The sequence below is a fragment of the Cervus canadensis genome, chromosome 32 (genome assembly GCF_019320065.1).
Source record: "Cervus canadensis isolate Bull #8, Minnesota chromosome 32, ASM1932006v1, whole genome shotgun sequence".
In the NCBI taxonomy this organism is placed as follows: domain Eukaryota; kingdom Metazoa; phylum Chordata; class Mammalia; order Artiodactyla; family Cervidae; genus Cervus; species Cervus canadensis.
The window spans coordinates 38,658,629-38,680,556 of NC_057417.1; the positions used below are offsets into that span (position 1 = coordinate 38,658,629).

General features: G+C 63.1%; 3 protein-coding genes across 13 annotated transcripts; 2 read left to right on the top strand and 1 right to left on the bottom strand.

The window, feature by feature from the left end:
* Window positions 1-51: 51 nt before the first annotated feature.
* Window positions 52-9,679, top strand: CCDC154 (coiled-coil domain containing 154). 11 transcript variants are annotated; one of them, XM_043455503.1, is made up of 16 exons: window positions 52-1,796; window positions 1,885-2,074; window positions 2,213-2,259; window positions 2,583-2,678; window positions 3,127-3,250; window positions 4,717-4,818; window positions 4,893-5,021; window positions 5,511-5,635; window positions 5,926-6,052; window positions 6,131-6,268; window positions 7,139-7,258; window positions 7,330-7,406; window positions 7,763-7,880; window positions 8,281-8,367; window positions 8,632-8,819; window positions 8,927-9,679. In XM_043455503.1, exons 1-16 carry the CDS (start codon window positions 1,474-1,476, stop codon window positions 9,054-9,056), a joined length of 2,121 nt encoding a protein of 706 aa, XP_043311438.1. In that variant the 5' UTR covers window positions 52-1,473; the 3' UTR covers window positions 9,057-9,679. The 11 variants fall into 11 exon arrangements, 9 of the variants coding, with proteins under 9 accessions (XP_043311438.1, XP_043311435.1, XP_043311437.1 ...); XM_043455500.1 differs by having other exon boundaries at window positions 1,885-2,259; window positions 8,927-9,065; XM_043455502.1 differs by having other exon boundaries at window positions 5,926-6,268; window positions 8,927-9,065.
* PERCC1 (proline and glutamate rich with coiled coil 1) lies at window positions 9,679-12,305 on the bottom strand. Its single transcript, XM_043455508.1, has 2 exons — window positions 11,781-12,305; window positions 9,679-10,514 (listed from the first exon to the last, which is right to left on the bottom strand). Exon 2 carries the CDS (start codon window positions 10,479-10,481, stop codon window positions 9,684-9,686), a length of 798 nt encoding a protein of 265 aa, XP_043311443.1. The 5' UTR covers window positions 10,482-10,514; window positions 11,781-12,305; the 3' UTR covers window positions 9,679-9,683.
* Window positions 12,306-18,167: 5,862 nt separating this feature from the next.
* Window positions 18,168-19,249, top strand: C32H16orf91 (chromosome 32 C16orf91 homolog). The gene is made up of 2 exons (XM_043456414.1): window positions 18,168-18,337; window positions 18,414-19,249. Exons 1-2 carry the CDS (start codon window positions 18,306-18,308, stop codon window positions 18,787-18,789), a joined length of 408 nt encoding a protein of 135 aa, XP_043312349.1. The 5' UTR covers window positions 18,168-18,305; the 3' UTR covers window positions 18,790-19,249.
* Window positions 19,250-21,928: the final 2,679 nt, after the last annotated feature.

The window sequence follows — 21,928 nt, forward strand, 5'->3', positions numbered from 1 at the left end:
TGGAGGTGGGGGATACCCCAGCGGGGACATCTTTGGGGGATGCAGGTGAGGGGCTCAGAGACACCTGGATGGGGAAGTGCCTGGGGCCACCCTATGCCCCAGGGAGGGTGGGCCCCGCCACCACATCCTCGTCCACGTTGCTCCTGGGACCACCTCAGAGCCCTTTGAGAAGGCGGTCTTCCCTCCCGCTGCCTCCTGACCACGGCCCCGGTCCCCACACACGGGGGCCCCCAGGCCACGGCCACTCGGTCAGGGTGCTGCCCCTCAGTGCCACCCTGTCCCTCATCTGCCGGCCTCCAGGGTGTGTGATGTGGCCGCCGCGTTGGGCTCCCTGGGGAGGGGTCCCCTTTGACACAGACACCTTGTCACAGGGAAGCCCCCCGATCCCTCGTGGGCAGGTCTGGCAACAGTGGGAGGGGGACTACCTGGGTGGGGTGAGGGGCCCTGAGTGTCCACACGGGCCTGAAGCCTGACGCGGCTCCCCCCCCCCCGGCACCGGGCTGCAGGCTGAGGCGCGAGGAGAGGGCGGGCGCCGTCCCGTAGCCGGGCATTGACGAGTGAGGGGCCGGGGGGCATGTTAGTTACCCCCTTAGAGCAGGCTGCAGGTCTGCTCGGCCTGCCCTTCCTGGCGGGGCTGCGCCTCCCCTACGGCCGCGCCCTCTGGGTGGCCTGCCCCAACCCCGCCCCGTCGCCCCCGTGCCTCCGGCCTGGCCGCCCACCTGTGCTCGGTGTGGCCCTGGCCTCCAGCCTCCCCGCTCAGGCTCCCTGGCCAGAGGGCAGGTGATCGCTTCCAGGCCGCCCCTCCCACCGGGCTAGGGGCTCCCAGGCTGACCCAGCGGCCGGCAGCCACTCTCCCAACCGGCAGAGGGGTGTTCCCTCAGGGCCGTCCGAGAGTGGGCAGTTGGGGTGGCCTCACCAGGACGGGGAAGCTGAGGGCTCGGGTTCCACTGGCAGTTGGGCCGTGAAGTCAGGAGGTTCTGCTGAGGAGAAGGTTCCAGCAGAGCCCTGCTGCCCTCCAACCTTGGTTTTGTCCTGGAAGGAGGAATGTGAGGGCAGGGTGGCCTCTTTGCGCCCCACGTGCTCCCCCGACCCCAGAGCTTCTGGCTCTGACTCCCCACCGTCCCCCCTGCCCCTCACCCCCACGCCCGGGGCCGACTCTGGGCCGCTGCGGGGCGCGAGGCCCAGGCCTTCTGGCAGCAGGCCGACCACAAGCGGAGCTGCAGGTGAAGCTGTGAGTTGCGGCTGGAGCTGGGGGTACCGCCAGGTGAGAGCTTCTGTGCCCCGTGAGACCCCCAGGTCCCCTCACAGCCCAGGCCGCCCTCGGGCTGGCAGGCACTGTCCCGCTCTTGCTGTCCAGCGCTGTGTGTCCTCAGGTGGGGCCTGGACCTCTCTGAGCCTGAGCGTCCTGTGTGGACGGCGAGAGCCGAGCCCTCCCTGGGCCCTCGGTGAGCCCTTCCTGTGTGGCCCAGCGGGATGAGCCACGGTGAGCGCAGCGGGTGCCCGCGGCAGGGTCTGGGGTCCATCTGGGAGCAACTCCCCTGTCAGCCCCAAAGGCGAACCCCAAGTTACCTTCTCGTAGAGCGGACAGACAGCAGCCCCTCATCCGAGGCCTCGCCGCCCTCCCAGCTGAGCACCATCGCCGCGGAGGACCTGGGGCTCCTGGAGGAAGAGTTGGCCAGCCCCGAGTCCCTGAGCCCGGAGGAGGTCTCGGAGAAGGATGCGTGCAGCCGCCTGCCGTCCGATGCATCCAACCCGGAGCAGGGCACCCTGAAGCGCTGGAAGCAGCTGGAGCAGTGGTGAGCCCCTGGGGCAGGCGGGGCAGCCTCGCAGTCAGGACTGCCACCCCACACAGACGGCCGACTCGGCCTGCTCCTCGCCCCGCAGGGTGGCCGGCCTGCAGGCTGAGGTGGCGTCCCTGCGGGGACACAGGGCCCGCTGCGAGCATGCCACGCTGAGCTTGCTGCGGGAGCTGCTGCAGGTGCGGGCCTGCCTGCAGCTGCAAGATGCACAGCTGAAGAGGCTGCAGCTGGAGGCGCGGCAGGCGGTTCCAGCCCCCGAGAAGGAAGCTGTCCAGGTGGGGCGTGTCCCAAGGCCTGGAGGCATCGCCTCCCTGGACCCTGAGCCCCACTCAGCCCAGGCCCAGCACTCCGACAACCCCCGGGGTCCAGCTCCAAGGCCCCGGCTGCACTCAACCCGCGTCTCCGCCTCACAGCTCCCTGGCCCACAACAGCAGAACCAGATGCAGGCTCTGGACAAGAGGTACCACCCCCCGTACCCCCCACTCACGGAGCATGCCTGGGGGAGGAAGAGGGTCTTTGGGGAAGCAGCCGCTGCTGCCCGGGCAGCGGGCCCCAGCCCCGGGCTTTGGTTCCCTCCAACGTGGCGTCTTGCTCGGGTTAGCAAATCTGTCCGCAGCTCCACTCGAGAAGGCCTGGTTGCTAGAGCCCGGGAGCCCGGGAGCCCAGGAAGGGGCCTGAGGCTTGGCCAGGCCCCCACCCCGAAGGCTGCCCAGCCTGCTCCTGGCCGCCGGGAGGGGGCGGGCGGGCCCCAGGCTCCAGGCAGAGGTGCCTCTTGTGTGCCAGGCTGGTGGAAGTCCGGGAGGCCCTGACCCAGGTCCGGAGGAAGCAGGCGCTCCAGGACTCCGAGCGGAAGGGCGCCGAGCAGGAGACTAGCCTCAGGTGGGCCCCTCGGGAGGCGGTCTCTGGACCTGACGAGTGGTCGTGGGGGTGTCCCATGGCAGGGTAGGCGTCCCCCGTGCCCTGGGTGCCAACCTGCTGGTTGACTGGAGGCCTCAGAACCCCTGTGGGCCCTCTGTGGGGAAAAGAGACTCGAGCCCGGGGTCCCCACCCCTCCCCTCCCCCGTCATCACACTCAGAAGGAGCCCAGCTCTCACCATCCCGGGGTGGGGGTGCTGGGGGGACAAGTACTGGGCTTCTGGCCTCTCGAGAGCGTTTACCCCGGCGGGGTCGGACCCCCTGCTTTGCCAGCCCGTGGATCAGTCTCTGCCCTGCGGATACAGGGTCAGGCCTGAGAAGGACTTGGTATCCAGGCCCCCGCAGCATCCCTGGGGCCCCCCAAGTCCCTCCGGCCGGCTGGGCTGCAGTCACCTGCAGCCATTGCCCCCAGGCTGTCCGAGCTGACTGGGAAGCTGAAGCAGGAGGAGCAGGACCGCGAGGTGGCCTGCGGGGCCCTGCAGAAGAGCCAGGAGGAGGCGGGCCAGAAGCTGGACCACCAGGTGGCCAGGATGCAGGTACCCGGGAGGCCCAGGCCCGGCCCAAGCATCTGAGCGGCCGATGAGCTGCCAGTGAGCTGGTCCATGCCGGACCCCTCCCAGCCGGCGTCTCCTCTGTTGGAGGGCTCTTCCTTTCCCTGGCTCTTTTTTGGTTCTGTCCATGTGTTTGGACCTGGGCCAACCCCCAAGACCTATGCTGTCCACCATGGTGGCCACTGGCCACAGGGGTCTCTGTATGTCGGCTCCTTGGTCACAAGAGCCGGGTCACTGTGCCCTGTGGCTGCCTGTGGCCGGCGCCTACCGCTATGGCCATGAGATGGAGCACGTCCTCCCCCACAGAAAGTCCATCACGAGCGCCTCCCCGTCCCGAGGGACCAGCCCCTGGACCAGGAAACAGAAGCTCGTACCCTGAGGCCCTTCCCCATGCTCCACCCCGACACGTGGACACGCATATCCTGGCGGGCCCGTTGCTGGGCCAGTGCACGTGGCCTAGAAGGTGGGGCCGGGGCCGTGCGCCTCTGGCCCAGCCTCTGCAGCTTGCAAATAGAGACCAGGCCCCACGCCACGTCCCCAGCTGCTGCCCGCATAGCTCAGCTGCCCCGCTGCCTGCCACCCCACCGCGGCCCTGTGGGAGGGCGGTGTGCCGGCCCCATCAAGAGGCAGGTGCTCCGGGCAGCGTCAGGGCCCAGGGTTCCCCACCCCCGGCTGACCCGCTGCTCCCCTAGTGCACCCCGGGGCACTGAGTGGGCTCCTCGGCCTGTGGTCATCTGTCTACTGTTGCCCACGGCTGCTCTGGCGCGGGAGCCACGAAGCTGGACGGTTGTGACAGAGACCTTGGGCCCACTAACCCAACCGTCTGCCTCCTGGTTCTTTACAGAAGCAGCCGAGCCTGGCTCTGGGTCAGCCTGCGTGGGGCGGGGAGGCCCGTGTGGGCTCAGGGCACACCTGCCCTGGACTGGGGGTGGCCCTCCTGGCCTTAAAGGAGAGGGTGCTTCGTTCCTGTGGGCATGTGAGGGGGGGCACTGAGCGGGGCTGCACCCAGATCCCTGGCGAGTCAGGAAGGGAGCGATGGAGGGAGAAAGGGAAGGGCCTCCTCCCTGGGCCTGGGGATGAGGATGGGCAGTGTGCAAGTGAATGTGTGTGTGTACACGTGTTTGTGTGTGTGCGCCCGTGCTCAAGCAGACACCGAGGTCCTGGCAGGGGTGGGATCAGTGGCTGGTCTGCCGTGTCCCTTGGCCCGGGGGTCTGGGGGTTACTGTGGGGACCACGTGTGTCCTGGGCCCTTTCATAGCCCTTTCGGACCAGGGCCCCGCCTGCCTGCCTGCCGTCCTCTGGAGGGTGTGACGGGCCTGGCCCTGCAGGTGCAGGGACCAGGGCTGCCTCTGACAGAGAAGGATGGGCAGAGTACAGCATGGCAATGTGGGCGAGGGGGCAGGCGTGGGGGATGCCCACGGCCATGGCAACTGCGTGGACCCTGCCCGCAGGCCCAGATGACCAAGCTGGGGGAGGAGATGAGCCTCCGCTTCCTCAAGAGGGAGGCCAGGCTGTGCGGCTTCCTGCAGAAGAGCTTCCTGGCCCTGGAGAAGGTGGGCGCTTGAGGGGGGAGCGGGGGGCGGCTGCACTCCCCACGCCCCGGGCTCATGGCCACTGGCCGCTGCAGAGGATGAAGGCCTCGGAGAGTGCACGGCTGCGGGCGGAGAGCGCCCTGCGGGAGGAGCTGGAGGGCAGGTGGCGGCAGCTGCAGGAGCTGGACACGGAGCGCGTGCGGGCCCAGCAGGACCAGTGCCAGGTGGGGGAGGGGCGGTGCCAGGGGGAGGGGCAGGGCCGGGGGAGGGGCGGTGCAGTGGGGGAGGGGCAGGTGCCAGGTGGGGGAGGGGCGGTGCCAGGTGGGGAGGGGCGGGGCCGGGGAGGGGCAGTGCCAGGTGGGGGAGGGGCAGTGCCAGAGGAGGGGCAGGGCCGGGGGAGGGGCGGTGCCAGGTGGGGGGGCAGTGCCAGGGGGAGGGGCAGGGCCGGGGGAGGGGCGGTGCCAGGTGGGGGAGGGGCAGTGCCAGGGGGAGGGGCGGTGCCAGGTGGGGGAGGGGCAGGGCCGGGGGAGGGGCGGTGCCAGGTGGGGGGGCAGTGCTAGGCAAGGGGGTGGGGACGTTGCCAGGCAGCAGGGAGGCACAGGCCCAGGTGGGGGGAACGGGCAGTGCCAGGTGGGTGGTGGGGAGGCCAGGTGGGAGGCACAGCGCGTGCGGGCCCTGGGGGGGCAGTGTGCCAGGCCCCCTCCACCTGGCAGCAGGAAGAGTGCCACCTCCTGGAGCAGTGCCGGGGCCTGGACAAGGCCGTGGTCCAGCTGACTGAGTTCGTGCAGCAGAACCAGGTGTCGCTCAACCGCGTCCTGCTGGCCGAGCAGAAGGCCTGGTGGGTGTCTGAGTGGGCCCTTGGGTGGGGCGGGTGTCCTCCTAGCATGGTGCCCCAGGGCAGAGGGGCAGCCTTTAGTGGGGGCTCCCCTCAACACCCCGGCCTGTCCCTCGCAGGGTGCTCTGAGTGGTGGTGGACACTGCCCAGTCTAGTGGCCCCTGGGATGACACCCATCATCTTGTCCCTGGGGCCTCCTGGAAGGCTCTGAAGCCAGTGGCCCTGGTCCAGTGTCCAGGCTGGGGGCCAGCCTTGGCTGAGGGTCAGTCTCTCTCAGTGGCACCCACCCCCAGGGATGCCAAGGGGCAGTTGGAGGACAGCCGGGCTGGGGAGCTGGCCACCTACCTGCAGGAGAACCTGGAGGCCATGCAGCTGGCCGGGGAGCTGGCCCAGCAGGAGACACACGGCACCCTGGAGCTGGTGAGGCGGCCGGGCGGGGGGCAAGCTCGCAGGGTCCCCCTTCGGGGCAGATGGCACACTCAGCCCCGCCCCCCGCAGCTCCGAGAGAAGAGCCAGGCCCTGGAGGTGTCCGTGGCTGAGCTGGTCAGGCAGGTGAAGGACCTGAGTGACCACTTCCTGGCCCTGAGCTGGCGGCTGGACCTGCAGGAGCAGACACTGAGCATGCGGCTGCGGGAGGCGAGTGTCCCAGATAGGAGGGGCCCCGCCGCCCTGGCCGCTGGCCCCACGGCCCCGGGCCCAGAGCGCACAGGCTCCACAGAGCGGCCAGCACAGCAGCCTCCTCCCTGGGGTTCTCCGTCTTCTGTCTCTAACAGCTTTATTGAGGTTCAGGGCACAGGCCGCACAGTCCAGCTTTTCAGAGCATGTGATTCCGTGGATCTTTGTGCATTCAGAGATGTACGAGCATTACCACGGTCATTCTAGAACCTTTCGTCCCCTCTGAAGGACCCCCGTGTGTCCGTGGACACTCCCCCTCCCCAGCCCCGGGCAAGCACTGATCTGCTTCTGTCTGTGGATCTGCCCACTCTGAATGTTTCACATAAATGGGACCGAACACCCTGTGGCCTCTGTGAGTGCCTCTCGCTGAGCATCAGTGTCCGAGGTCCATCCGCGCTGTGTGTCAGCACGTGCCTCCTTTTCTCGGCTGTGACATCTCACCGTGGACGGACCGCAGCTTGTCCATCTGTCAGCGGATGGACACTGAGCTGCTGCGCTCTGATGCCCTCAGTCCTGCTGTGAACACGTGTGCACACGTGAACACCTGTTGGCGGTGGGGCGGGCTGCCTGTTTTCAGTCCCTGTCTGCACAGGCTCGTGGGCCACTGGGGCAGGGAGCCGGGCCTGGCCATGTTAGGGGTGTGCTCTGCGCAGCCTGGGGCCCTGCCCGGAGTTCCGGGCCCGCCGTGGGCCAGGCCAGGCTGTGTCCAGTCAGCGTGGACCTGCGCAGACCTGGGGCGGGTGCCCATGCCCTCCGGGAGCTCTGCTGTGTGGGGGCGACCGTGTCTGTCCATCCGCCCATGCCCCCCCCACTCACTGGTGCCCCCCCCAGACACAGAATGAGTGGGAAGCCGCAGAGCAGCGGTGGCGGGGAGGCCTGACGCGCTGTCAAGAGGAGGCGGAGGCGCGCCTGCGGGAGGTGCAGGAGAGACTGGACCGCCTGCCCCAGCAGGTGGGTGAGGGCCGGGCGGCCTCCCCTCCCGCCGTGCCCGCCCTGAGCTGCCCGCCCGCTCCACGTTTCAGATAGAGGCTGTCACTGACAAGTGTGTGCTTCACAAGAGCGACTCGGACTGCAAGATCTCTGCCGAGGCCACAGCCAGGTGAGGCCCGGCTCCCACACGGCCGGCAGGGCCTTCAGGGCAGGGCTGCCCCGCCTCCCCCCCAGCAGGGCACAGTCATCTTAGCACCACCTGTGGCCTCCAGGGCCTCCTGACGGTGGGCATCCTCCCCAAGTCCCTGCCCCTGTGGCTGTCCCTAGCCCCACCTGGCCCAGCTTTGGGCTTGGGTCCTGCTGGGGGCTGCCATCCCCCTGTCACCTCCTGGGGACCCCCCAGGGCCCACCGGAGGGGCGGCAAGGCTGAGCGCCCCTGCCCTGCCCAGGGCCTCCTCCCCCTGCCGCTCTGCGTGCCCCCGCGGGCCCTCCCAGAGCCCAGCAGCCCCGCCTCCTTGCCCACAGAGAGCTGGCGGTCGAGGCCGTGAGGCAGGAGCTGGCTGCCCTGCTGTCCTCCGTGCAGCTGCTCAGAGAGGGCAACCCCGGGCGCAAGATCGCCGAGATCCAGGGCAAGCTGGCCACGGTACCCTGGGCTGGCACACTCGGCGGGGGCAGGGGCCACACAGACTTCCCCCCACCAGGGAAGCTCAGATCTAGGACGCCGCCTGGCGGGTGGGGCAAGGCTCATGGAGCCAGGCGTCCTGCTGCTGGCTCTGCACCCCTCGGCCTCTGAGAGTACCAGTGGGAGCTCCCACGTGGACTCCTGGATGCTGGGGCATGTCCACGGTCACACGGGAGAGAGCGGCCCTGAGAACTGCTGAATCCCGCCTTGTCACTGGGCAGAGTGATGCTCCCGGCTCCCACCCAGGGGCCAGGACCCTCTTGTGGGAGAGTGCCTCCTGCCCCAAATGGCTGGGGTGGGGCCGCCCCCCGGGGCTGCAGACTCCCTGCGTCCGTGCCCACAAATGGGGGGCCGTGTTTAGTTTCAGAACCAAATGATGAAACTGGAGACCAGCATCCAGGACAACAAGACCATCCAGAATCTGAAGTTTAATACAGAAACCAAGCTGGTGAGAGGAGGCCCCCGAGCTGGGCGCTCCCGCCCCCCAGGCCTGCAGGGGGCCACCCGTGCCTTCCTCTGTGCGGAGCCTGATGCCCTGCTGCCCTCGCCACCCCCAGCCCGGCCACCCCCTAGCTCTCCTTTCTGCGCAGCCGTCTGTCTGTGTGCGTGTCTGGCCCAAGCCGCGTTTCCCAGCAGATAAGGCCCGGGTTTGTCCAGAGGGAGATAATCCCCACTGGCGGCCCCCCGTCTAGTCCGACTCCCGTGTCCACAGCGCGCGGAGGCGATGGCCACCCTGCAGGAGAGCGTGCTGCGCCTGTGGAGCGAGGAGGGCCCCTGGGCCCCGACGCTGGGCAGCAGGAGGGGCCCCACGTCCCTGGAGCGGCAGCAGCTCTTTGTCAAGGAGGTGGCCCCCGACGACGTGGTCCCTGTGAACCGCTGGGGCGTGTATCAGGCCGTGAGGTGGGCAGCGGGAGCCGCCTTCCAGAGCGCCTGCAGGTCTGGGTTCACGGGAGGCCTCAGGGCAGGGGATGGAGGTGGGCCCTGGGCCTGAGCCGTGTCTTGGGCAGGTGGCTACAGTGGAAGGCGGTTCTCATGAATCTGGCATCCCAGCAGACGCCCGGGAGTGCAGCCCTGGAGAAGCCCCTCAGCCAGAAGCCTGCCCGCCGACTCTCATCCCTGCCCATTCCCCAGAAATAAATGTGCCCGCCCCATTCCTGTCGGAGTCCAGAGTTCCCTCCCAGGGGCGGTCAGGAGGCCCTGAGCAGAGAAATGACCAAGAGGGTCTTTCCAAGACTTCCAGAACCCCTGTTCCAGCCAGAGCCACCGAGCCCAGGCCCCACGGCTCCCTGGGGCCTCCCTCCCACAGCACTGTGGCCCCCAGGTGTTGGCTCCGCACCGAGAGGACACCCTCTCCCCGCCCCACCAGAAAGCCCTCAGCCAAGTAGCTGGCCCTGGCGTGCTGCGGGCACCGCAAGGAGGGGCCGCCCTGGGGCCAGCCGGCTGGGCAGTGCAGAGGGCGGCCCTACACCACCGGCTGGAACCTCGGGGGCTGGCCTGGGGGACATGGGACTCGCCCACAGTGTGTAGACTCGAGCCCCCACCTCCGAGGGGCTGCAGCTCTTGCCCCGCCCTCCCTCCTATGGGCAGAGCCCCTGGGCAGCCCTGGCTCACCCCTGCCCTCGCCTGGGGAGCCTCCACCTGAGCTGGTCCAAGTCCTGGTGGCTGCCGTGGCTGGGGGTCCCCCGGCTCCTTCCAGTTCAGCAGGAAAGCAAGTCCAGACGCCTGGTGCCCTCGGCTCACCCCACACTGACCCTCGAGCAATCACTAGGCCTCGGCCAGCTGCACCTCCTCCAGGCCCGGGGCCCCCGCGCCCAGCAGCTCAGACCCGGCCTCTGCCGACCAGCTGGCCAGCAGGTCGCTGAAGTCGGGCGTGCCGGGGTGCAGCAGGCCCAGGGGACTGGGCGCCGGCTCCCTCCAGAAGGACGGGGGCAGCTTCCTCTGGGTCATGGGGGTGATGTGGCCGTACTTGCGCTCCAGCCTGAGTCGCCGGCCGCCCGCCGCCTGGGGCCCCGAGCACTGCCGCAGCCCATAGTCGAAGAGCTCGGCCAGGGGCCCCAGCAGCTGCGGCCCGTCCCCGCCAAGGCCTGGCCCACGCGCCTGCCCCTCGGGGCACCCTGGGGAGCAGACCCCGGGCTCGGTGGCCTCATGGTCTTCTGGGGGGGCGCCGCGGGCCGGGCGCACCAGGTCGGCGCAGGAGAGCTCCCTGGCCGAGCTGCTGGCCGGGTGGCCGTCGGCGTAGATGTCACAGGCATCGGGGTCCTGCCCCCGGTCCTTGCGGCCAAAGTACCGCTGGATGTCACCGCTGATGAGCTCCGAGAACCGCAACAGCTGCAGCGGCGTCTCCGGGCTGCTGGGGTCCTGGGGGAGCACTTCAGGGGCCCAGCCTGGGCTGCGGGGGGCTGGGCTGTGGCCCTCTGGCCCCTCAGTCTCCAGCTCCTCCTCCTCCCCCTCCTCCTCCTCCTCGGAAGTGTCTGGGGGCTCCGGGGCCGGGGGCGGGAAGGGCCGGAGGGCTGGCAGGGGCAGCCGGAAGTCACAGAGCGGCCGGATGACTCTCGCGGCCATCTCCTCGCGGAGCGTTGGGGCAGTGGGCGCCGGCTGTGGAGGGAGGCAGAGAGGGGACAGGGTAGCGGTCGGGGCCCCAGCCCCCCTAGGGGGGCCACTGCAGGCTTGGGGCGGGTGCCGAGCTCAGGGATGGCTGATGTCTGGGGAGAGACAGGTGGTGGCCTGCGGGCGGGTGGGCGCGGCGGGAGGGGGCGTGCAGGCTGCAGTCACCCCGAGGGGCGGGTTCATCCTCCCCTGTGGGGGGTGCTGGCAACAGTGCCCCTGAAACAGCGCCTCAGAGACGGGAGCGGGCCAGGGGGCAGGGAGCTGGCCAGGCTGGGCTGCGGGCAGGTTTGGGGTCCGCAGAGCTCTGTCCCAGCTCAGGGTTGCTGTGGCCCCTGACACACAGGCTGGCTGACACGGCATCTGCCCCGGGGCGGGGCAGGACGGGCCAGGGCCCCCCTTGGTGCCCCCGCAAGTGTCTGTGGTTGGCAGGGTCCCCTGTGCCTAAGGTGCCAGTGCTGAGCCTGGGAGGCTGGGCCTGGCCGCCTTGACCCAGCTGCTCTGTCCCTTGAAGTCTGGGGGCTTCAGGGGCCATGAGGGTGACGCTGGGGGGCCTTTGGGGGAGGGCAGAGCCATTTCTCCACCCCCACTGCCCCAGGCTTCCCTGTGCTCTCTGTGGGGAGGAGGGGGGTCACATCGAGTGTCCCTAGCCTGAGGCTAGGTGTGGGGAGGTGGTGCAGGCAGGACTGGGGAAGTCACTGACAGGTTGGAGGCCAAGGGGGGCTGCGGGCAGGGTGGTGGGTGCAGGGAGCTGATTCTGAATGCGGGAGGCCCCCACCCCGGGACAGGCCGAGCTCCTCTGCTTCAGGGAGGCCAGGCGGGCCAGCCCTTGGCCAAGAGGCCTCCTGGTGGGCGCCCTGGCAGGAGGCAGGAAGAAAGGGAAAGGGGTTCAGAGAGGGAGGGGTCCCAGCTTCAGGAAACCACGCTGTGCGTGGGGGAGGGGCGAGGAGTCGGAGTCAAGGGAGCTCCCCTCCCCCGCCCCCTTCCCCTGCCATCTGCTCGCAGTTCTGGGGTCTCTCTTCACAGCCTGGGTGTCCCATGGCCCCAGTGTTGGGGTACGGATGGCCGCTGGTGGGGAGTCGAGCTTCGAGTGTCCTGTCTCCCCCTGGCCTGGGCTTGTCCTCAGTGACCCGGCCCTCCCCACCCTGCTGGTGACCCCTCCCAGTGGGTGGGTGGTCTGCAGAGACCACCTGGGCAGAGGAGCCCACAGCCTTCTTCTGCCACCCGCGCCCGCCCGCCGCCCAGCCTGGCTCCTACCTGCCGCAGCCTGCAGCTCCCACTGGGCAGGCCCACCTCCACCTGGGCTCAAGCGTTTATAGCTGAGCTCCGTGGCCGGCCAGGCCAGCAAATATTTGATGACTGCATTGTCATCGCAGACTGGGCAAATAGAGCCCGTTTGCTTTAGCGCCCGGCAACCAGGGCCCCGCGGGGGGAGCCTCAGCCTGCCCGGGGATGGTGGAGTGTTTGCCGCTCGCCCAGCTGGCTCACACCCGGCGGAGGACCCTTATCTCAGCCGCTGATTGGGGCCCAGACCCAGCCTTGTCAAATAGGCGGAAAATTAAATTTCATGCTATTTTGACTTCTGGAGTAGCCTTCTCTAGAGGACATCCTGCCTCCGCAGCGTCCTGGGTGAGCGGGCTCTGGGCCAACAGTGGCCCTGAAAGCCCAGGACGGCCAGGGACCACCAGCCGGGCCGCTCCCGCCACCTCCCACCGCTCCAGAGCTGCAGGTGCATGTGCAGCAAACCCCGAGGAGCCCCCGCCACCCCCAGGGCCTCGCCCTTGGCACCTCCTTCTCTGGCATCTGGGTCCTCCTCCGAGGGACTTGGTAGCCCCTCCAGCCCCAGGGGTCCCACCACGTCTCCTGGGCGGTTACAGTCAACACCGCAAGCAGGACCCCAGAAGGCCTGCCACCCCAAAAGCCCCGCCCAGGAGCCAGGCCCGGACCCCAGCATCTTCCCATCCTCCCTGCCCCCTTCATGTGCTGCTGCACTCACATCCGGGGCCGCCCAGTCAGTTCCCAGCAAACCGGGGGCCTGAGCAGAGCTGGGGGAGACTCTCACAGCCCTGGAGGCCAGCAGCCCGAAGTGAAAGGTCCTTCCCGAGGCCCCGCTCCCTCCTGGCATCTGGTGTCGCCTGTGATCCCAGGCTCCCAGCCTCCGCTCATCACAGGGCCACCCCACCCCACCCGTGTCCTGTCCGAGCTTCCCTGCTCTTTCGAGAACACCTGTCCCGGGACTGCGGGCCACTCCTGTCCCCCTGACCTCACCCTGACTTGATCTCACCCCACTGACCCTCCTTCCACGTGAGGGTCCCTTCTGAGGTCCATGTGGACACGGTTTGGGGGACACAGTTCCACCTCGTCACCCACCACGCATGGGCGTAGCTGGGTGCTTTCCTCCCGGACAGCAGCCCCAGTGCTGGGGGTGGGGGGTCTCCCAAAGCCTCTGCTGCTCGGGGGCCAGGTTCCGAGCACAGGACAGCAGCCCCTCCCAGCCTGGGCCCCACGACCACTGACGGCCCGAGACCTCCCTCTTGCTGCAGGCCTCACCTGTCCACCTCCTCCCTGGGCCCTTCAGCTCCAGGTTCCAGTGCCCCCTCCAAGGGGGCGGCTCTCCTCCCATCCGACGGGGGTCCTAGTGGGGACTGTGAGGGGACTTGTCCCACTGAAAGCTTCCAGTCACTTCTCTGCCACCTGGAGGGCCCAACGCCTGGCTTCAGGGAAGTGACAGGACATGCGAAGTTCTACCCTAGGGCCGTGAACCACCCCAGGCCAGGCCAGTGACCCGCCCCATGGGGGGCCTTTGCAGCAGCCAAGGAAAACTGGAGCTTGGCGTCCAGTGGCTGCCCAGGGTGGCTGGGACCCCAGGGTCCCTCTCTGCCCAGACACAGCCCCAAGGAGCGCCCTCCATGACCTGCCCAGGACCCAGGCCCGGACCCCAGCATCTGCCCAGACCCAGCAGTGCCCACCGCTGCCTGTCGGGAACAGCCAGGGCCCGGGCCTGGGAAGGGGCTGGAGTCCCCGGGGCAACTGGGTCAGCCCCGCAGGGTGGCGAGGGCAGTGCAATCTGAGTGGAGGCCCAAGGAGGGCCTGTGGGTCTGTCTCCAGCCCTCGCCTGTGCCGGGCCCCTAGCTGAGGGGGCCAGGGCTAAGGAATGTGAGGTGCAGCCGTGCCCTGGAGAAGGTCCTGCCATGTGACCAGAGGGGGGCTTCACGAAGGAGGGGGTCTGCGGGTGCTGAGGGGGCAGGGGCTCCCCAGCCGAGCCGGGGGAGTGAAGGCACTCCAGCAGAGGAGACGGCCTGGCAAGGACCCAGGTAGCCGGGAGCTGGCACCCCGTGGTCGGCTGAGGGATGGCCCCAAGGATACCCACTCCCTCCCCCTGGGAACTGCCGAAGCCTTACCTGGCAGAGGGACCCAGCAGGACTGACTGAGCGAAGGACCCTGAGGCAGGAGGCGGCCCTGGGTTACCCTACCGGCCGTGATTCACAGAGGGAAGGTGGGGGGTCCAAGTGTGGGGTGAAGGGACATGGGGCAATGGAAGCAGAGAGTCCCTGCTGGCTTTGAACCGGGGAGGGGGCCTCGAGCCAAGGAAAGGAGTGGCCTCCAAGCCCCCTGACCCTTGGCACCCTTGAGTGGGCCGGGGGCCAAGGTGCTCAGGCTGCCAGGCCCCCCGGCACCTGCTCCCAGCCGGCCCCCCTCATGGGTGGCACGGGGCCTTCACAGCCCTGGGCCCACCTGCCCCCACCTCTGCTCTCAGGCCTCGGCCCCCGGGAGATGGGCTCTGCTTTTCCAAAGGCGGTGGCCCTGCCTGTCCCCATGCACCCTGTATTGATCTTCCCAGGGAAAATCAATAGGTCCAATATGCCAGCTCTCAAGTGGCGCTACAGTAAATTACTCCCGCCATCGGGCACACCGGGCGGCAGCCTCCCTCCCGTTAGTGGAGCGTCAGGCCCGTGTGAGGTTGCTCTGTGTGCTTAGAGATAATGAAGGCTGAGGTGTTGGTTTATGCCCCGGGGGGGCGGGGGAATCGCTGCCAGTGTGGGGCACCTGTCACCCAGCGCCCTGCCGAGATTGCTGGGGTCAGGAAGCGAGGGTCCTGGAGACGCTCTGGGGGTGGCCCCAGGAGCATCTGGTTGTGGTTTTCCTGTTGGGGCTCCCCCACTTTGGAGAGTCAAGCAAACCCCAGCATTTGGGGCTGCTGTCACCAGCAGATGCTCTGGCCAGAGGCCGGAGGGGACACACATGTCGCTGAACAAGTGGGTTTCAGCAGGGAGAGCTCACAGCCCTCAGTGCAGGTGTCTCAGGAGGCGGGCCTTACAAAGGGCTCTGGGTTCAGCGGCGTGTGCGTGGGGGCTGTGAGTCTCCAGGGGCTGCTGTAACAAAGGATCACTGACAAGGCGGGGTAGGGGGAGTTAAAACAACAGAGTTCCTTTCTCACAGTATCAGAGGCCAGATATCTGAAACCATGAAGACTCTGAAGAAGAGACTCTTCCAGGCCTTTCTTTAAGCTTCTGGTGCAGCCGGGATCCTCCCAGCTCCTCAGCTCTTAGCTCCATCATTCCAGTCTCCGCCTGCCTCTTGGCATGGCCTTCTCCCCATGTGTCTCTGGGTCTTTTCTCCTCTTATAAGGACACCATTTAGGGCCCATCCTATCCAATATGACATGCATATGTGGGTGCTAAGTCACTTCAATCGTGTCCGACTCTTGGCGATCCCATGGACTGTAGCCTGCCAGGCTCCTCTGCCCGTGGGATTCTCCAGACAAGAAAACTGGAGTGGGTAGCCATTCCCTTCTCCAGGGGATCTTCCTGACTCAGGAATCTAACCCGAATCTCTTACATCTCCTGCATGGGCAAGCGGGGTCTTTACCACTAGTGCCACCTGGGAGATCCCATCCAATATGACATAGTTTTAATTAATGACATCCACAAAGACCTTTCCAAATAGGGATCATGTGGTGGGCTCCAGGGGGTCAGAATTTGGAAGAACATTGTTCAGTCCAGTGCAGCATCACTTAAAAGTTGTATTTCTTTTTAACTGCTCTGGGTCTCTGTTGTGGCACGTGGGCTTCCTCTCGTTGCTGAGAGTGAGGATGACTCTTCATCGTGGTGCTTGGGCTTCTCCTTGCAGTGGCTTCTCTTGTTGTGGAGCACAGGCTCTAGAGTGCATGGGCTCAGTAGTTGCCTCCCAACATGTATGGGCTTAGTTCCCAGCAGGGTTTGAACCCACATCCCCTGCACTGGAAGGCAGATTCTTAACCACGGAACCACCAGGGGAGTCCCTAGTATAGCATCTTAATACATCTTGTCCAGAAGGAGGACAGCCACGTCTGGTGAATGACCAGAGTCCCTCCCATTAGCCAGGAAGCGAGTATTTCATCTTTTTTTGAGGTTTGGGCCACATCACATTCATGTCTTGTCTGTGTTCAGATGTGATTGTCTTGAGCCACCGTGGTCATGGAGTGCCCTGGTCCAACACGGATGTTCTCTGAAGTTGTTTCTGTCCCATGGGAGAGCCCAGCTCTGAGCCCCAGGCCAGCTCCCAGAGATAAGGGCTTGCTGACTCCACAGGACCTGTGTCCTTTGCATCATGCCTTCGCCTAGAATGGAGACCCGGCCAGCAGGACTTGGGTACAGAGGATATGTAGATTTGCTAAATCTTTGTTATGGCCTGCACTGCTCCTCCTGGACTCTGACCTCAGAGCACCCTAGGAGCCTGGTGGCTGTAAGGGAACATCCATTGCTTCAGGATGGAAAGATATTTGCATGCTGTCCCATTAACATTAACAGCTGCCCCGGGGCCTGCTGAGGGCCCCTCAGGCAGAGATCCAGTCCTGGAAGCAGTCATGAAGGACAGGAGATGCCCATTTTACAGCTGAGGAAGCAGAGGCTCAAGGGGCACCTGTCCAGGTGTCTAATTTCTGTCAGGCATCCAAGGCAGTCATCAAGACAGTTTTAGTGACCCTTTAGAGGCTGCCTTGCCCGGGGGTGGGGTCCCTGCCCCCCCCACCAGCCCCTACCCCTGACCGCCCCCCGCCCAGCTCTGGGCCCCCTCTGCTGGCCCAGGGCAGCTTGTGCCCAGATGCCTGAAAGCAGACCAACCAGGTGGTTGCATCAGTTGCAGTCAGCAGCACCACCCCTAACCTCAGGGTCCTCCTGAGGTTACCTCCTCAGGTTATCTTCACCTCCTCCAGGAAGCCCTACAGGCTGCACACCACAATGATTATAGTCCATCCTCCTGCCCGTAGCCGTGCTCCTGGGGTTCCCTGTGGCTGAACTGGTTCAGCAGTGACTCTGGGTGGGGTTCTGGGGTGGAACAGGTGGGGCGGAGCCCAGTGAGGAGGACGTGAGCACACAGGCGCCTCTGTTGACACAGCAGCTCTGAACACAGCCCTGGGTTTGGAGCTGAGCCGCCACCAGGGGTTCAGGGTTGGGCTTCCCTGGGTGGGGAGACTTCCCAGGTGCTGCTGAGTTAGGAACACCTCCAGTCCGCCGCCCTTGCTCAAGTGTCTCCAGCATTCCTGGGGTGTGGCGGGATCCCCGAGGCTGTGGCTTCTCCCACCAGAAAGCAGGTGCAGGATAAGCTCAAGGCAAAGGTGCTGAACCGGAGAGGCGGCAAATTACAGCTGCCAACCAAAGATTGTCACTCGCCACCCGGTTCTGCAAAAATGAAGTCACTAGCCAACACAGTCGCTGACGTCCAACACACCCTGAAAGGAGTTAAGGGAAAACTGACCAAAAAAAAAAAAAAAGCACCCTCTCACGTTGTGCTTTTTGTTTTTCAAATGTCACAGGTCACAAAGTGGCCTGGTAATCTGATTTTGTCACCAAGTGCCCCCTCACCCCCACCCCAGCACATTCCCACATCGCCACAGAGTCTATGGTGATGCCTGGGTCCTCCTATGTGGTCTCCAGACAGCACGGCTCAGCTGACCCAGCGCCAGTTTGCCTCTATGGAGCCGACTGGGGAGCAGGGTAGACAGGGAGTCCCGAGACAGCTCAGGGCTGCCTCTCCCGATCTAACTCCTGCAGGTGGACAGGAAGGTCCCCGAGGAGCACGCTGTAGCCTCCATTCACAACAATGGCGCTCCGGGCCCTGCGCAGGTGGTCCCTCTAGCCTGAAGAGGGAGACGTGCCCGAGTGCCCGCCGGGTCCGCGGGGAGGGCCACGGGTGTGCCCTGGTGCCGTGGGTGAGGGCCCACGGCCCTGCGGCTGAGCAGTGCACCTGCCCCACAGGGCGGATGGTGTATATGCGGCGACGGCTGCGCAGCTCGGAGCCCGCAGAGCTTGAGGGCTGGGTGCGGCCCCGGGGCCGGGGACACTAGTCGACGGGACATGGCTGAAGTCCCACGAAGAGAGCAAGACAGCGGCGCGAGGCCAGGGGAAGAGGCGTCCGGGGCTGCGCCGGCACTGCGAGAAGGGTGCGTAGTGTGGGCCGTTATCGGGGGACCCGCGCTGAGGCGAGCTCATCAGAGGACCACGCTAACACCCCGTACCCGCCGATGGGCCTCAGGCCTGGGGCGCAAGCCCAGCGAGAGGAAGGCTAGTGCTGCCTCGGGCCGGCCGCGAACTACATTTCCCGGCATGCCCGCGCGGCCGGCCGGGGGCGGGCCTGCGACGGAAGAGGCTGCAGGAGGACTGAGTCATTTCCGCTGCGCGAGCGGGGACCCACGTTCTGTAGTCGTGAGCGGAGGCCTGGAACAGCACCGAACTTCCGGCTTCGCGCGACGGAAGTGACAGGACTGCGGCGCGCGGCGGCGCCAAGCGCTGAGCCGGGGTCGCGATGAGCGGCGTTCTGTGCGCGCCGGCGGCCGGGTGAGCTGCGCGGGGTCTCGGTGGGACCTCGGGCCGAAGGGGCGGGCGCGCGCGCTCACTGCTTTCTCTCTTCCAGGGCGTTCCAGGCGCTGAGGCTCGTGCGCTGGGCTTCCCGAAGCCCTCCTCCGCCGCCCAGCGGCCGGGCTCGAGCCCAGCTCGCGGCCGAGGGCGACGAAGAGGATGACCCTCACCGTCCCCTTCGGTTTTCCTCCAGCAGAGCCGCGCCGCTCCGCTGGACAGTGAAGCAGTCCCTGGGAACCGAGCAGCAGCGGCCCTGGTGGGTGGTGCTGCCCTTCAGCCTGTCCCTCATGGCTCTGGTCATTTGGTGCTTCTTTAGGCAGGAGACCAGCGCGGACCGGTGGTTGAGACGGATGTTGCTGGAAGAGGTACCAGAGCCCAGCGACGCTTCTGAAGATCCTGGAGTTCCGGTGGCCCACGGGGCGAGGACTTAATGGGGTGCCAGGAGCGAAGCAACAGACCTTACTTAATAAAATCTTACTTAGGCTTTGGCGTCGCGTTTGACCGTTTCTCTCCCCGTTATTACACGCGTCCTGAGACTGAAGGACTTGAATGACGCACCTGGCCAAGCTGAGCCCTTGAAGGCGACGCAGGATGTCAGCAGATCGGAACCGGCTCCTTGTCTGATGCTCGTTTCCCATCGAAAACGTCGGAAAGCTTTCTCAGGTCCACGGAAAAGGTTTTGGTCGCAGCATGTGCTGTTGGATTTGTGCTATGTTTGTACATTATTGTGTTTACAAAGCAACGTAGTGACAGCTGTAGTCCAGTGTGATCCACTTTCTGAGACACAGTGACTGGCAGAAGAGTTAAACATTTTATCTTACAGTGTACTGTGATGTGTATAAATTGATGTTAGTTTAACAAACAATAAAAATTTTAAGTTGGAAATGTGAAGTTAAGCCAATTTTTTTTTTTAATTTTAGCACTTCATTTTAAAAAAGGGAGCTTTCTAGTCATTTCAATTCCTTTAGTTTAGTTTGGTTTTTTTCCCCCAGAATAGGAGCTGAGGAAAGAAACCTAAATGTAACTGGTGGAATATGATCAAACAATACCAGAAATAATGAGCTTTCTCAGCTCTCTATACATTTTTATCTTTAGCAAGACAATAACTTAACTGAGTAGAGTAAAATTGGTAAATATTTTTGTTGACAACTTAAAAGTATTTTGGGTATGTAAATGATTATGTTTCTCAAAGTACTGCTTAGTAGGAAATGTGCTTAATTCTGGATTAAATACAGAATGCATAAAGGGATGATTTTACTTACTTAGCATTTTAGTAGAACGTTTTATCTTGACTTCTTTGGTGCCAAAGTTAACTGGAAATTTCTCTCACTTGGATTGAAGACCACTGACTCTATGGCAGTGTACCGGTCTTGTACTTTTGCAAGACCTCTGCAAAATTGCTCTAAGTGGCTGGCCCGCCTTGATAAATTATGCTTGTTAGGGAGGGGCAACTGAGTCAAGTATATTCATTTTTTTAAAAATGGAGAGACCAAGATTTGAAAAGATTGGCCTAATCATAGCTCAGGCTACATCCTCAGTCCCACTGGTAGCAGAGAACTAAGATGTCCTTTCTCTGGCCTGGAGTGATTGTGACCTTTTTGGTTGTGAACCATTTTGTTTGATTCAAACCTGAATCCTGGTTTTACTCTCACTAGCTCCTGCAAGAAAAAAAAACTAACAGAAGAAATTTTGTTTTCATTAAAATTAACTTTCATATGATCAAAGCAATAAGCTATATTTGGAAAAGTTAGACACTGTGGTAAGCAGAAAGAAGAGAATTGGAAACACTAGTCCTACCACCTAGAGGTACTGCTTTGAACCCTTTTTGGGCAGAAGATAGAGACAATTTTTTTTTTTTAAATCCCAGGAAAAGTTACTGAGGTCAAATGATCTCATATCTTCTAAGCAGCTGTGCTGTTTTTTGTATGTGTCTGGGTACTATCCCAGCCTTTTAAGAACATTCTTTAAAAGTCCCCAAAATGACAGTCCTTACAGCCTATCCCAATTCTCTTCAAGGAAGGTGCCTCTTGAGTGAGGAGGGAAAGGAGACATCATTTTAAAGATCCCCAAATTTCTTTGTCTTGAGCCCTTTTTTAAGCTCAGTGTGGCTCTCTGTATGTGGGCTTCCCTGGTGGCTCAATGTTAAAGAATCTGCAGGAGATTCCATCCCTGGGTCGGGAAGATCACCTGGAGAAGGAAATGGCAACCCACTCCAGTATTTTTGCCTGGAGAATTCCATGGACAGAGGAGCCTGGTGGGCAACAGTCCATAGGGTCGCAAAGAGTTGGACACAACTGAGCACATACACACGGCTCTATACATCTCCACTGGACTTTACTGGTTCCTCAAACTCCTTAGGTTGGAAACAGAATTCAGCTCTCTCAAACCTGTTTCTTTGTATCCTTCCTAGCTTGGGACCTTGGAATTATCCTAGGCTTCTTTCTCATTCCCTACATCCTGACAGTCTTCAAGATCTGTTTCGTCTTCCAAAGAATTCACGGGCCCTGTTTCATTCTCCTGCTTGATTTCCTTAAAACATGTCATGTTGTTCATTTTTTGCTATTTTAATTTCCAGGTTTCAATGTACTGTTTGTAGAGGTAGTATATTTTTTAGGCAATGTGAACATATAAAGGTAGTCATTCATCCCACCACCAATGATAGTTTATACTATTTTAGTGTATTACTTGTATTTGAAAAAACAACAGCAACTTATATTCTTGGGACAAAATCACTGCAGATGGTGATTGCAGCCATGAAATTAAAAGACGCTTACTCCTTGGAAGGAAAGTTAAGGCCAACCTACATAGCATATTAAAAAACAGAGACATTACTTTGCCAACAAAGGTCCATCTAGTCAAGGCTATGGTTTTTCCAGTGGTCATGTGTGGATGTGACAGTTGGACTATAAAGAAAGCTGAGCACAGAAGAATTGATGCTTTTGAACTGTGCTGTTGGAGAAGACTCTTGAGAGTCCCTTGGACTGCAAAGAGATCCAACCAGTCCATCCTAAAGGATTTCAGTCCTGGGTGTTCATTGGAAGGACTGATGTTGAAGCTGAAACTCCAATACTTTGGCCACCTGATGCGAAGAACTGACTCATTTGAAAAGACCCTGATGCTGGGAAAGATTGAGGGCAGGAGGAGAAGGGGACGACAGAGGATGAGATGGTTGGATGGCATCACCGGCTCGATGGACATGGGTTTGGGTGGACTCTGGGAGTTGGTGATGGACCAGGGAGGCCTGGTGTGCTGTGGTTCATGGGGTCGCAGAGTCAGACACGACTGAGCGACTGAACTGAAAGTATGGAACTGCTGTATCTTGCTTTGTCTTGTCACTTGAGGAGCATTTTTCTTGTTAACAATTCTCAGGAAGCATTTTCATTCTCTGCGAGGTGCTCTTAAGTTTTTGCCAAATAACTCATATCTTTGTACATCTTTGTCTGAATCTCATTCTTTTTTAGGTTGGAGTTTCTAGAAATGGAACAAATTAGTTTTCCATAAAGATCCATACCCTTTCCTTCTCCTAGCCACACTTCCTTCAAGGGTATTCTTGCTGCAGGTTAGAGTGTT